Raw genomic sequence first — 12,837 nt, forward strand, 5'->3', positions numbered from 1 at the left:
CTCATTGCTCCCTGCTTACAGAAGAGCAAAGGCAGCGACCATGGCAGCAGCAGCGCCGAAGATGTTGACAGCGACCTTGGCGACGCCGTTGGTGTTGACGGTCGTGGCGGAGGGGGTGGGGCTGGTCTGGGAGTGGGTGGTGGCCGTGGTGGTCTTGTTGCCGGAGCCGACAGCGGTGGTCGGGACCAGAGTGGTGGCGGTGGTGTGGGCCTTGGTGGTGGACTCCTTGGTTGACGACGAGGTGGTGGACTCCTTGGTCGAAGTCGAGGTAGTCGAAGCCTTGGTCGAGGTGGTCGACGCCTTGGTCGAGGTCTTGGAGGTGGTGGTCTCGGTGGAGTTGTTGTCGCCGTCCGTGCTACCGCCAGTGTTGACCTTGATGCTGCTGTAGGTGCCGCTGGTATCGGTGTACGTGTACGAGGAAGCGCCCGAGACGCCGTTGGAGCGGTCCGTCACCGTGATGCTCTTGTAGTAAGCAACGTAGGGGGCGCCAGAGCCGGGGCCGAAGGGAGTGCGGCCACCAGCCCACTCGGCGGTGCCGTCGGGCTGCGAGGCTCCTCCGGCATCCCAGGTGCCGAGCTTGATCTGCATGGGGGTCTGGGGGTAGGTGGTGCCGCCCTTGGCGTCGTTGTAGGTCAGGGTGCGGACAACGGCGCCGTCAATCGACCACGTCAGGGCCTCGGGGGTCCAATCCAGAGTGTAGTTGTGGAACTCGGACTGCGGGTTGCTGACCGGCGAAGTGCCACCACGGTCGTAGCTCGAGGTGTCGCCCTTGGAGAAGTAGTTGGTCTGAACTTGGGCGGTGTCACCGCCCAGCCACTCCCAGTCGACCTCGTCCAGGTCGTCGGACTGCAGGACGAATGAGGTGACAATACCAGTGCCAGGGGCAACCTGGATGACGGCCTCGACGGTACCGAAGAACAGGTACTTGGTGGACGTGATGGTGGGAGCGTTGGTGTCGGCGGCGATGCTAAATTCGGCGCCCTTCGACGGGTCGTAGTTCAGGTCGGTGCCGTCGGCAAGTTTGAAGTACTTGCTGGCGCCCTTGGTGAAGTCAATATTGACGACGCCGCCGAAGGCAGGGTCGTCCGGGCACTCTGGAGGTTGTTAGTACGACGAAACAAACTAGAAGGAGACTGTGCAAGATTTGCATAAGTACGGAAAGCCGGCGGAAAAGCCGCAACTGAATTAGAACATACTCTGGCCCTTGACAGGGTTGCACAGAGACGAGGTCTGAGCAGTGGCCATGCTGGCCGACAGCAGGACGACCGCGGAGGTCGAGATGAGCTTGGAAAGCATGTTGACGATTGTTGTTGTGGTTGTAGATATTAAAGCTCGACGAGCATATAGGTAACGAGGGCCAGAAGTAAGAAAAAAAAAAGGAGCAAAAAACAGACAAGGGAAAACAGTAGGATACAAGCGAGTGTATGTATGTCGAACGAGTGACTGAGAAGAAGAATGAGCAAAAAGGAAAATATCCAAAAGCGAAGCTGGAGAGCAAAATAATAAGACGAAGAAAAGGAGAGAGGAAAAAAGGGGAGGGAAGAGAAGAAGTAGAAAAGGAAAGAGAAGGATGGGGCTGAGGCATGCTGAGGATGGGGTAGGAATATATGTGGTTTCTGGTAGGGCCCTAAAGCAGACCAAGGGAGGGGGGTGGCTCTGTTGCCTCTTGAGCCAAAAATCTTTGTTGCCTTCATCTCGCCTGGAGCTCCACCTGCAGGTGCAGGCCCCTCGAGCCTTCCTCCCCAAAACCATAGAAACCCGTCAACCTGCCTGTCCATCACGAGAAACATGCAGGCGCGCGCCCCTTCTTTGGAACCTTTACGAGTGAGACGGGCAGGTACGAGGCACTAGCTCCACACCCCTGCTCAGGAGGGTCCAGCCAAGGCAAATGGATGGGGCGCATCTTATGAGCAGCGTTGGCAGACTAGTGTGGTAGCGCTGGCGGCCCCCAGAGGAAAGAGGGATGAAAAAGAGAGAAAGAGAGGGAGCGTACAGGGTAAGTGAGGCCGACCGAGAGGGAAGGCGCATCCAACAGGTACGCAACTGTTTTTGCAGGAGCCTGTTTGTTGCACGACAGCAGTCATAAAGTCTTGCGGGGACCGTGTCCGTTTCTGGAAGTCAGTGCCATGTTGGTGTTTGGTCGTTGGATCTTGTACTGTGTGTATGGCTTTAAATTTTGTTTCTTTGCTTCCAGGGGCGTCAACGACGTACCCTCGTACGAAATCGTGCAGCACATCGTAAATCGTGCAGCACATCGTAAATCGTGCGCCTGTAGGTGGTGGCGCAGAGACACAAAAACAGCTGCGACAACTTGACAGATACCAAAGTTGACAAAGAGCACAAACGTCACCGTATTACTCTGTTGAAAGGTGCTGCTGATGGGAGAAACATTTGTGCTATTTTGGCCCTGGAACCCGGTTGAAACCGGCGCTGGGGCTTGGACGGCGCGACTGGAATGGATCGTCTCTCATGGCAAGAAGCGAAAGGGCACAATGGCATAAACACAAGAGGAAAACACGTCTTTGGGCACCACGATGTGCGGAGTAGCTTTCCCATATTTTTGCCCATTTGTCCATTGCCCATAATTGTCCGTTTTTTAACCCATTTTTTTTGCACTCTGGGCTTGTTTTCTCTTGTCCATTCTGAAACTATTGAGCCGCCAGTGAGCACGACAACGAGCGGCGTGGTTGACTAACGCGATCACGAGGCGAGTTTCTGTGGTGCGCGTTGCTAATAATATCCAGGCCGCAGAAGACCGTCCGTACTTTTCCTTTCGCAGCTCTTTTGCCGATTCATTGTCGCGTGAAAAAACCAGGTACGCGGTCGTTGGAAAACGGCCAACCCGGCGCGGGTTCTTTGCAGGCGATTTTCAGGCACTGCCCCCCGTTGACTGGCCGAAGCGGTTAAGCGGTTGCCCGCCAACCGTCGCCAAAGGGCCCCTAAAGTTCTGTTAGGGTCCCTCTAAGGCCTTCCCTGTTAATAGCGCCAAGGTAGAGCGACATGCTGGTTCTGGCTCCTTTGCTGAATAAGTATCAGCCGGTTTGGCAGTGGATTTGTCAACAGAGCCAAGCCTGTTGGCCACCTTGTTGCATTCTCGTCGAATTTTGTTACGGAAAGACAGACGAAGGAAACAAACAAACAAACAAACAAACAAGCGTATGCCTGGTTGAGCTTCTGAGCGATGTACTTTGTAAGATAGCAGGAAAGTTTGAAAGGCTCTCCACCTCACTAAAAGTTGAAAGAAAGCATGGTATGTTTTCAGCCGCTTGGTACTATTCGGTGGAGAGGTATTCTGTACGGCGTATTTCAGTTCAGGGAGGTCTAAAGGTTCACAGTGAAACGGGGCTGTCTTTGTGCCTCAGCACACCAAACGAACAAATGCAAGCACCCCTTCAGGGGCTGAGATCCACTTCCCACGGACGCGATGGCCCAAAGCGGTCTAGGCTTTTCGGGCCATACGGGGAGACATTCGAATACGAGGCCGGATGCAAAGACAAGAAACAAACAGCCCGCATTTGTTGACTCTTTGACTTTTTTGTTCGTGATTATGCAAACATAGCCTCGTTTCGTGTTCTTTGAGACGGAGTAAAAAGAAGGCTCAAAAATGTGGTATGTAGGATGACGGCAATCAAAGGATAGGCCGGAAAATAACTGTTGGGGTAATGGGCAGAGAGTGGAAACGGGCGGAAAACGTGTGGGAGAAGGATCTCATTTTGAAAACGAGTCCTTTACTAATTACAGGTCTCATGCGCCAGTCGGTGCCGAGAATACGGGGTGATGCACTCTCATATGTGGGAGCCAAGTGACAGTATGACCTACATCGTATATTACTGCGTCGCCATGTACGAGGATGTTGGTGAGAGATCGCCGTGCGGTTTGGTTGATGGTCAGTGGGAATTCAGCGTGTCTCGGGGCTCCAATTTCCCGTGAAGGCTCGGCGTCAATAAAACCTCGTGAGCTGCAAAGAGGATCCTAACCAAAGAAAACCAGGGTAATTCGTAGACTGAGACCGAGACCTGTCTCGGGGGCTGGGCGCTAAACCCAGAGCAGGGCAAATGGAAACATTTCCTCTTGTTGCAACGAGCCAACCAGGTGTGAGAAGAGGACATTAGAGGACGGGCTCGTGAAGAGGGACTTGAGAGGAGAAAAGTAAGGTGGCCGGAGAGCAGAAGCGTGGAAGGCGGGAACATACAATTCGTACAAGCACACAGAGTACAAACAATGCGAAACATGCACTGCCCGTTTTGCTTTGGCGCTTTACTTTGCCGCCTCGTTTTTGTGGGCAGGAACCGAAGTTTTGCATCTGCACACAGACACACACAGAGCAGAAACATTCGCACCAAAGATGCCCAAAATGTTATATCCCCGAAGGATCCTCTGTACTTCCCGTACTGGTAAATCTCTTGGCATTTTCTTTTGCTCTGGGTCCTGGGGTACTTGAGTTTTTGGACTAGAGTCTTGGGCTGGTCGAATGGATCTGAGGAACCGCCATGGACGGTGGACTACTTGAGTACTTCGTATGCTATGGCCACCCCCTAATTTCCCGAATTGGATAGCTTTGCGGCTGTTTTATTATGCCGCTCTCCTGCAGGTAGCGCTCATTGATCCGCCCAGAAGGAGCCTTACGGGCGATACTCTCTCAGGGACGGTCGTTGACAGCGCACTTGATGTCGACTGTCCATTCTGCTTCGCTAGAAGGCTTTCGTGACATTCTCGGAGAAAGGTGTCGCCAGCTTGCCAAGGGAAAACCAGGAGAGCCTCGACGAACCCACACAAGGCACGTTCCAGCAGTCTTGGCGATGGATTTCAAACAGGAGACAAGAAGAAGGGGTGGCGAGTGCCCACTGGAGAGGGGGCAAAGGGGGGCTACAGCCTGCAACACTGTGTATGTCAGCACACCGATGCTCTGGTCGTGCTTGAGTGGTTGAAGCCAAGTGGAGGATGTTGCAGGCTTGCCAGGATTTCAGGTTGAAAAGGGCGCTGTTTTCAACGTTGACTGGACAGCCAAGGCGTTTACGGTCGCTGTTGGACAGGAGACAGCGGGACTTTTAATGCGCTACGGGACATAAGCTAAACCAGTGATGTAATGAATTGTCACAGCGTCCTAGCGTTTCCTCCGGCGTCGAGGGACGGCTGGGACGAGGCCGGACGGAGGCGCACATCGAATGCATGAATTTCGAGGTGGAAAACGATCAGTGACACCACAACACAACATGGTTGGCGGTGGCTGTGTTACGGCGGATCTGGCAGGCCTGGCGAATAAGCTTTTGCGAAAATGCCCGTCGAGATCGACGTCGATCAACGTGCAGTGAGGCGAGGCACAAGCACGGCCAACATCAGAAGCCATATCCTGCAAGATGCTCGCCCGAGAGAAGGACGTGGGGATGTGAAGATGTGAGGGGTGTGGACGGCAACGTTGCTTGTTGGGAGTGCTCAAATTGTTGTCTTGGTGCAAAGGCGTTGTTTGCCTCACTGCCTCCCGTCATGAGCTTGAGGTAGATGAGTTAGAAGTGGCAGTGGCAGAAGTGGCTGGACATGTGACTGGTTGGGAGGTACAAGACGTGAACGTGAACCGAATCGGGAAAGAGAGAGATAGAAGGAGAGGCTCAGGGATATTGCCCAAATAGGCAGTAGTCCAGGACGATTCTCGAACGATTCGGATACGAACACAGATGGCAGGAGTGACACAAAGAACGGGCCGAGCTGAGGGGACGCCAGCGTGGACGAACACAAGAGGCAAGAGCCGTATGCGTCGCTTCCTTTTTCCGTGCTTCGTTCCTCTTCCCATTTTTTCTCGTCAGTTGTGCCGGGAAACCAGACTTCGTCAACCAAAGTCATCGCAAATGGTAGAAAGAGCATCATTCGAAAACAAAGAAAACCGAAAATCACACCAAAAAACCGCCACTCTAAATATAGACCCGGAGCTACCGCACGTTCGGCCGTTTGGCCTAGGCCCTGAAGGCGCTGCCACGCCGGCCTTGGCCGTTTTACAGCCTTAATTTTTTTCTTTTTGTCTTTTTCACGTCTTTGCCCACTTTCTTTCTTTGTTCTCCTCACTCTTATGACGTGAGCCACCGGTAGCGACCGAAGCGCTTGTCTCTTCTCGTCATTCTCGTTTCTACCATCGTCGCCACGTCATAAGGCAGAGTGAGAGTCGAGACATGAGCGGAGGAAGAGAATGGCCGAGACAAGATGCCGCCATCCTACCAAATCGCATACCACCGTGTCGTGGGGGCTGACTGCTGACGGCCTGCTGCATACGACGGTCAAGAAGACGAAGATTGGCTGGATTTATGCACAGCTCTACACCAAACTCCGCCTTTTGCGTTGGCTATGCTGCGTTGCATAGCGACTTCGCATCTGACCCAGGTCATAAACAAGTGAGGTTGGGTAGCAGGGTCGGCGGTCCTGGTGAAAATAATGAATGAGAACCTGAAAGGTCGACGGAAAAGAACGAGAAGAATAAAGATTAACGTTCGATGTACGTCGTGCTATTGCTAACGCTAAGCTTAGACAAAGTCGACAAGGCTACATCCACGCAAGCACGAACACACTACACCCACACACATCACCTGTTGGCCATGTCCACGTGTATGCTAAAGTGCCTGCTGGCGTGGACATTTCGCGTCCTCTCGTGTGCTTGCCTACCATGTGGCATGACCGTGTGAAATGTGTTTTCCACGAGCTTTGTGATCTGTGCTCAGTTCTCTGGTGCGTTTGTGGAGGGTGATGATGCGACGATGCGATATCGCAACAACAATTACACCCCAAGTACATCCTCGTGCACTGTGGACGGATATCACGCAACATATATCTAAGCCATTGTGCAGGATCTTCTGGCATCTGGGTAGTCGGGCAATGTGCTCAAGTTGTTTCATCAATATGGCACGCTCCCAGAGCGTGCTCTCCTTTGGTCGCCCTTCTTGCTCAACTTGAGTTTTCCGCCGAACCATTTGTTTTCTCGGATAATCTGACTTGTTGACCACTTGTCTGCTCGTATCCTAGTGATACGCGAGCAGATGCATGCCCTACAACACGCCAAAGCACACACGGCTGACGATATACGGGCCATGCACCTCTTTCGGAGTGAGTGCGAGCTTACGAAGATCGTGAATTTGAAAGAAAAAGAGCTTGAACCGGAGACACGGAGGAAACATGTGGGAGCAGAGTTCTCGGAGCTTACGAGCCGAGACGGAAGACGGGACCCGACATATCCGCTCTTCGAAGCGGCTTCTTGCACGGAGGTCATGGCCAAGGCGGTTGCCACACCCGCAATCAAGCTCCCTCGCCAATCTCCGCGCCTCCGCCTTCCACATCTGCCCTGCCAACTCGGACAGCCTTGGCGTGCGTTCCCGGCCCCGGATCGGTCGGGTCGAGGCCTTGAGCCGATCTCCAACACGTCGTGTGTGCAGGACAGGCGGCGATCGTATTTTTGTGCACGTGGAGAGTCACTACGACGTACACGTGCCATTGAACAGGATGTCTGCTCGTGTTGCAAGACACACGCTGACCGTTGCGAGAGGTCCTGGCTTGCATCGTTCTCAATGTAAGAGCCATCGCACAGCCACACCGTCAAACTGTGCAAGACGGTACCCGGTCGGAAGAGATCTTGTTCGCTCATCCCCCCTCTCTCTTGGTGACCGACCATAACGCGAGCCAGTCGTTGTCGAGCATGTCTTCCAACGACGTGTCGAGCTCGTATGTCCGTTTCCTGCGAGAATGGGACTCTGTAGCAGCCGTTGACCGTCGATTGGATCTTCTCCCATGCTTTGTCCTCCTCCCGAGTGCTCCGTACCCCTTACCCGGGTCTCCGCATTATCCCGTATCACGGCACGTCGCCGCCCGATGATCCACCGGGACAACATTTATGCCCTTAGTCTTTCATAACGGTTCCGCAACGAACGCTCCCATGCCCGTGTATTTGTGTATAGGCGCAGGTTCCTGGAGAGACAGTCTGTGCGAGCCCAGCCCCTGCTGTATGTTGTCAATGAAGCCCGAAAGAACCCGAAAGATCAAACGGCTGTTGTCAGCGAGTTTCCTCCAATCGCTTGATTTTAAAATGCAAAGCTTTGTAACGACCCAATTGCCGTGGAATGGGGCTCGGAGAACGACCACCGAGAGCACATCCCACGTTCTATTTGTGGCCGATTCGTCCCATTAAACTACGCGTCGTCTATCCATCGGGTTTCTCTTTCGAGCCTAGCGGGCTAGTTGGATCTCTTGGTGGCGGCCAATGCCTTGCTTTCCCCGCAAAAATAGCGGCCTTGCAGCACACGACCGAGAGGGAAGCCCACTCGCTAACAGCGCATTTTCCGCAAGATGTCTTCCTTATTTGTTTCTAGCGCCACATCTCTATGAAGAACGACGTCAACAGTAAAAAAGTGCACCAAAGGAGTTCAAATCCAAAAACAAAGACCAACGAGTGAGATTTCTACGGGGCACAGTAGGCGATTACAAACTTCACTGGGAAAATGCAGACGAGTGCCAAATTAGGGAGAAGAGAAAGAAAGAAAGAAAGAAAAAAGGAAAGGAATACGACGTTCTGCAGGCAAAAGAACCGACGATCGTAAGATCTCACGGACTGGTCGTTTCCTCCAGGCATTGTCATGATAGAACAGGTCGCCGCCAAATATGTGTCTCGCACACGGGCAGACGGGCAGACGGGGTACTCCCTCACTCCGTACGTCGTGATTCGTACATGTACGCCGTACTCCGCGAATCCACGCTCGACCAGTCTTGTCTCCGCCCTTGGGACGATCTCTGTTGCCCCCGCAAGAGTGAGGGGGACCAAAAGATGAAAAACAAGTAAACGGCGTGTCGATCGTTGCTCCGTATGATCGTTATGTCCCGCATGTCGGCTGAAGTTTCTTCTGTTCCCAACTTCGCCTCCAGTCACCTCCATCTTCCTCTCCTCTATCTTCTCCCCGTGCCCCCCTTTGATAGCCTTCCATATTCGTCACGAAGTGAGAGCGTTTTTCTTTTTCCTGTGGGGATGTAACCTGCCCTCCACAAGTCGTGATTACTTGGTACTGAGCGGCATCTCGTAGAGATGTGCCACTATGCCCACGGCATGGTCACGTTGTAGATGCCACCCTTCCGTCATTCTCTCCTTCGTTCCTTCCTAAATTTCCCGCGATTGCCAACCGTTGTCAGACTGCCGGTCGCTCTTTCCTCGCTCTTGATCCGCTCTCCAGCCCCGTGCTCTGTAGTTTTTCTTCTTCTCTGGGACATCTCCAGATTCCCCATCCCCTCTCCGCATCGACGCTCACCGTCTCCATTGTCCCCATCTGCAGACTGTCTAGTCCCCGCTGGCGTACTTTTGTGACCTGCGCTTCTTCGACTTGTCAGGCCCTCCCCTCTCCTCTCTTACTGCCTCTTCCCTGCCACGCACGCCCACATACTTCGTAATGTTTTGCCCTCCTCGTTCCTGATCTGCAAAAAGGGCCAACAAATCGCCGTCCGTGAGATGGACGATGCCATGGCGTTGCACCCACAGACTGTCGCCTTTGATTATTATAACAGAGTCCCCTCCCCCGAACCCTTGTCGTGCTTGAGCTCTGCACCCTTGGCACGCAAGGCAAGTCTGGAGATCAGAAGACTGTTGCACTGCGATATTTAGTTTCAACTCTCCCTTTTCCAGTTCTTTTTCTCGTTCTCTTTTCTCGTCTCCTTTTTGTATTTTCTCTTTGGTTGTCCTTTCTTCCACTTCTTGCTCGTTACATCCGGCACTGCTCCTTTTGGCCGACGGTCTTTCAAATAAGCTTTTACCCCAAGCTTCCTGCAGTCGCCAAGCTCGCCAAGCCCGGCACTCTCTCCAATCTAGCTACCCTTCTCGCCTCAACCCCTGCCGCCACATCGCTGTCACTGCCAAATACCGCGGCCATAATGCAGAAGCCGGCCGACGCTCAAATCGAGAACGGCGCCGATGTCGAGCGCGTCGCGACGGCCGTAGACGGTCCCGCCGCCCCCGTCGTCCCCGAAGGCTACCGCGCCGTCGATATCGACCCGGCCATTGAGAAGCGACTGCTGCGCAAAATTGACAGCGTGCTCGTCACCTTGGTCTTCGTCAGCTACCTGCTCGGCTTCCTCGACCGCTCCAACATTGGCAACGCCCAGACGGCCGGCATGGGCAAAGCCCTGGGCTTTGACGACGCGCAGTACCAGTGGCTGCTGACCATCTTCTATATCCCCTACATCATCTTCGAGTGGGCCGCCATCTTTTGGAAGATCGTCCCGCCGCACATTTGGGCCGGCGTCACCGTCCTCACCTGGGGCATCGCCTCCACCCTGCAGGCCACCGCCTTCAACTGGGCCGGCCTCATGGTCTGTCGTTGGTTCCTCGCCATGGCCGAGGCCGCTTTCAGCCCCGGCGTGCCCTACCTGCTCTCCTTCTTCTACAAGAGAAACGAGCTCGGCTTCCGCTGCGGCATCTTTCTGTCGGCCGCGCCGCTGGCCACCACCTTTGCCGGTGCCCTCGCCTACGGCATCACCTCCGGCCACTCGTCGCTGGCCAACTGGCGCCTGCTGTTTTTGGTCGAGGGTCTGCCCACCATTGTCATGGCCGTTGTCATTTTCTTCACCTTGCCCGACTCCCCCGACACCGCCCGCTTCTTAACCGAAGAAGAGCGCGTGGTCGCCCGCGCCCGCACTATCATGCAGACGGGCCAGGAGGGCACGGAGCGTCTCGGCATGAGCGGCATCAGCGTTCGCGCCATCCTTGATACCTTCCGCCAGCCGCAGACTCTTGTTATGCCCTTGATGGTGAGTTCCAGCCTTGTCCTTCTCACAGTTTTTCTTTTCTTTTCTTTTCTTTTCTTTTTTTTGGTCTGCTGACACCTCCCCCCAGTACTTCTCCTGCAACGTTTCCTTTGCGTCGCTGCCCGTCTTCCTTCCCGCCATCCTGACCACCATGGGCTTCACCAGCATCGATGCCCAGGGGCTCACTGCACCGCCCTATTTCCTCTCGTTCCTTGTCTGCATCGGAACCACCTACCTGGCCGACCGCGTTGGCCAGCGCGGCCTCATCATTGCTGCTCTCTCCATCATGGGTGGCGTCGGCTATATCTTGCTCGCCACCGTCCACACCGTCGCCGTTCGCTACCTGGGCGTCTTTTTGGCCGCTGCCGGCGTCTTCCCCGCCATTGCCAACATCTTGCCGTGGGTCCTCAACAACCAGGGCACCGACACCAAGCGCGGCGTCGGCATCGCCATGCTCAACATCATTGGCCAGTGCGGCCCCATCCTGGGCACCCGCGTCTTCCCTGTCAAGGAGCAGCCGTACTATGTCAAGGGCATGGCCATCTGCGCCGCCTTTATGTTCTTCAACGCCTTCCTCGCGCTCTGCCTGCGCCAGTACTTTGTCGCCCAGAACCGCAAGCTGGAGCGCGCCGAGGCTGCGTCCGCTGAGGCTGTCCAGCAGGAGCAGACGGGCCACCCCGAGAAGGGCAATGCTCTGGCCCATGTTCAGACCGAGATTGAAGGCACGTTCGGTTACCGCTACTTCCTGTGAGCTGAGAAGTGAGAGGTTCGGGTTAGTAGCAAGATTTGCAGTGTATCAAGGCGAAGACAAAGAAAGAAGCGCATATACAAAACAAGTTTTTATAGCTTTAGAGCAGAAAGACGGAAGGACGCGAAAGAATATACGTGCGAATCAATAAACAATAAATTATCGCAGGAGAAGAGCCACACTGAAAACCAGATATTAAGGATGTCAAAAAGGCACGAACAGCAATGGACGGAATGGCTGCCAAATACAAACGGCAACCAAAAAGAGAAAAGAAAAGAAAAAAACAGAACCTCAATAGATAATGTCCCGCACGTGTAGCATCACACTCGTGTGGTGGCCATATCGAGGAAACGCACTGTCTTGCGCTGCTACATCCACCAGCAGTCGCTCCTCGGATGCCGCCATCTTTGCCAGTTCCCACCACGCCGGATAGAACCCGCACTGGCCCCAGCCAAGCACCCCCACAATCTCGGGTACACCGCCCCCGGACGGTCCCGTCCTGCGAACAAGAAAGTTGCCGAGGCTGAGGTTGGCATGTTGCAGGGGATAGGTTCCTCCCGAACTTGTGGAGACCGTGGACAGCTGGTCGATCATGCGGCTGACAAGATCGATGCGGGCAGCGCCTGTGCCCCGGCGTTGGAGTGCCACGCCGACCGAAGCAATAAATGCTGCTTCGGTGGCAAACGGTCCACGCTCCATGGGTTGCCAGATGTGGTCAAACAGCTCGTCCTGGACGCCAGTGGGCAGGTCGCCTCCAGCTCCATGAAAAGTGCATCGAGCACTCCAGGCTTCATCAATGCTGTTGTCGCAGTTCTTGGCATCGGTGTCGTCCGAGATCTGGCAAAAGTCGACGGCTTGTATACACCGCCCAGTTGTTTTGAGAAGAGCCCGACGCAGCGTCTGCACGGAGTCTACAAACATCTGCATCTCGCCGGTACTCCACTCGCAAGCCGCCTCATCCGCTCCAATGCCATCGATGTACTCCATCAGCATACAAAAGCGGTCAATCCCAGCAGCACTGCGAAGCTGCCGTACCCCGTACACGCGCGGAACCGGTATGCTTGGAGTGGTCTGCCGGATGTAGGCGAGTATGCGTGCCTCATAAAAAATGCTCCGGTGTGGCGATACTTTGATCACGCGATTGCTGCCAAATCTGTAGCTGATGCACTGTCGCCGTCCAGACGCACCAGGGAGCTCCTCAAGGGCCTCTATATCGGACAACGTAATATTTTGGAAATTGGTCGTCGGTGTTGGAGTCACGCTCCCTTCCCTGGACATATTGCTGAGATCTGTGCTGGTCGTGCAGCCAGAGCCATTCAAGGAAAGCATAA

At 54.5% G+C, this 12,837-nt stretch overlaps 4 protein-coding genes across 4 annotated transcripts; 1 reads left to right on the plus strand and 3 right to left on the minus strand.

Moving 5' to 3' along the window:
* Window positions 1–15: 15 nt before the first annotated feature.
* On the minus strand, window positions 16–1,296 carry SPSK_03402 (glycosidase crf1; the record flags this gene model as incomplete). Its single annotated transcript, XM_016730240.1, has 2 exons — window positions 16–1,094; window positions 1,197–1,296. The coding sequence occupies 2 exons, from the start codon at window positions 1,294–1,296 to the stop codon at window positions 16–18; spliced, it is 1,179 nt and encodes a 392-aa protein (XP_016585190.1).
* A 5,979-nt stretch (window positions 1,297–7,275) lies between these two features.
* On the minus strand, window positions 7,276–7,536 carry SPSK_03794 (uncharacterized protein; the record flags this gene model as incomplete). Its single annotated transcript, XM_016730628.1, has 1 exon — window positions 7,276–7,536. The coding sequence occupies one exon, from the start codon at window positions 7,534–7,536 to the stop codon at window positions 7,276–7,278; it is 261 nt and encodes an 86-aa protein (XP_016585191.1).
* A 2,349-nt stretch (window positions 7,537–9,885) lies between these two features.
* On the plus strand, window positions 9,886–11,509 carry SPSK_03274 (MFS transporter; the record flags this gene model as incomplete). Its single annotated transcript, XM_016730114.1, has 2 exons — window positions 9,886–10,761; window positions 10,847–11,509. The coding sequence occupies 2 exons, from the start codon at window positions 9,886–9,888 to the stop codon at window positions 11,507–11,509; spliced, it is 1,539 nt and encodes a 512-aa protein (XP_016585192.1).
* A 288-nt stretch (window positions 11,510–11,797) lies between these two features.
* Window positions 11,798–12,784, minus strand: SPSK_03510 (uncharacterized protein; the record flags this gene model as incomplete). The annotated part of the gene is made up of 1 exon (XM_016730348.1): window positions 11,798–12,784. The coding sequence occupies one exon, from the start codon at window positions 12,782–12,784 to the stop codon at window positions 11,798–11,800; it is 987 nt and encodes a 328-aa protein (XP_016585193.1).
* Window positions 12,785–12,837: the final 53 nt, after the last annotated feature.

This window comes from Sporothrix schenckii, assembly GCF_000961545.1.
Source record: "Sporothrix schenckii 1099-18 chromosome Unknown Cont47, whole genome shotgun sequence".
In the NCBI taxonomy this organism is placed as follows: domain Eukaryota; kingdom Fungi; phylum Ascomycota; class Sordariomycetes; order Ophiostomatales; family Ophiostomataceae; genus Sporothrix; species Sporothrix schenckii.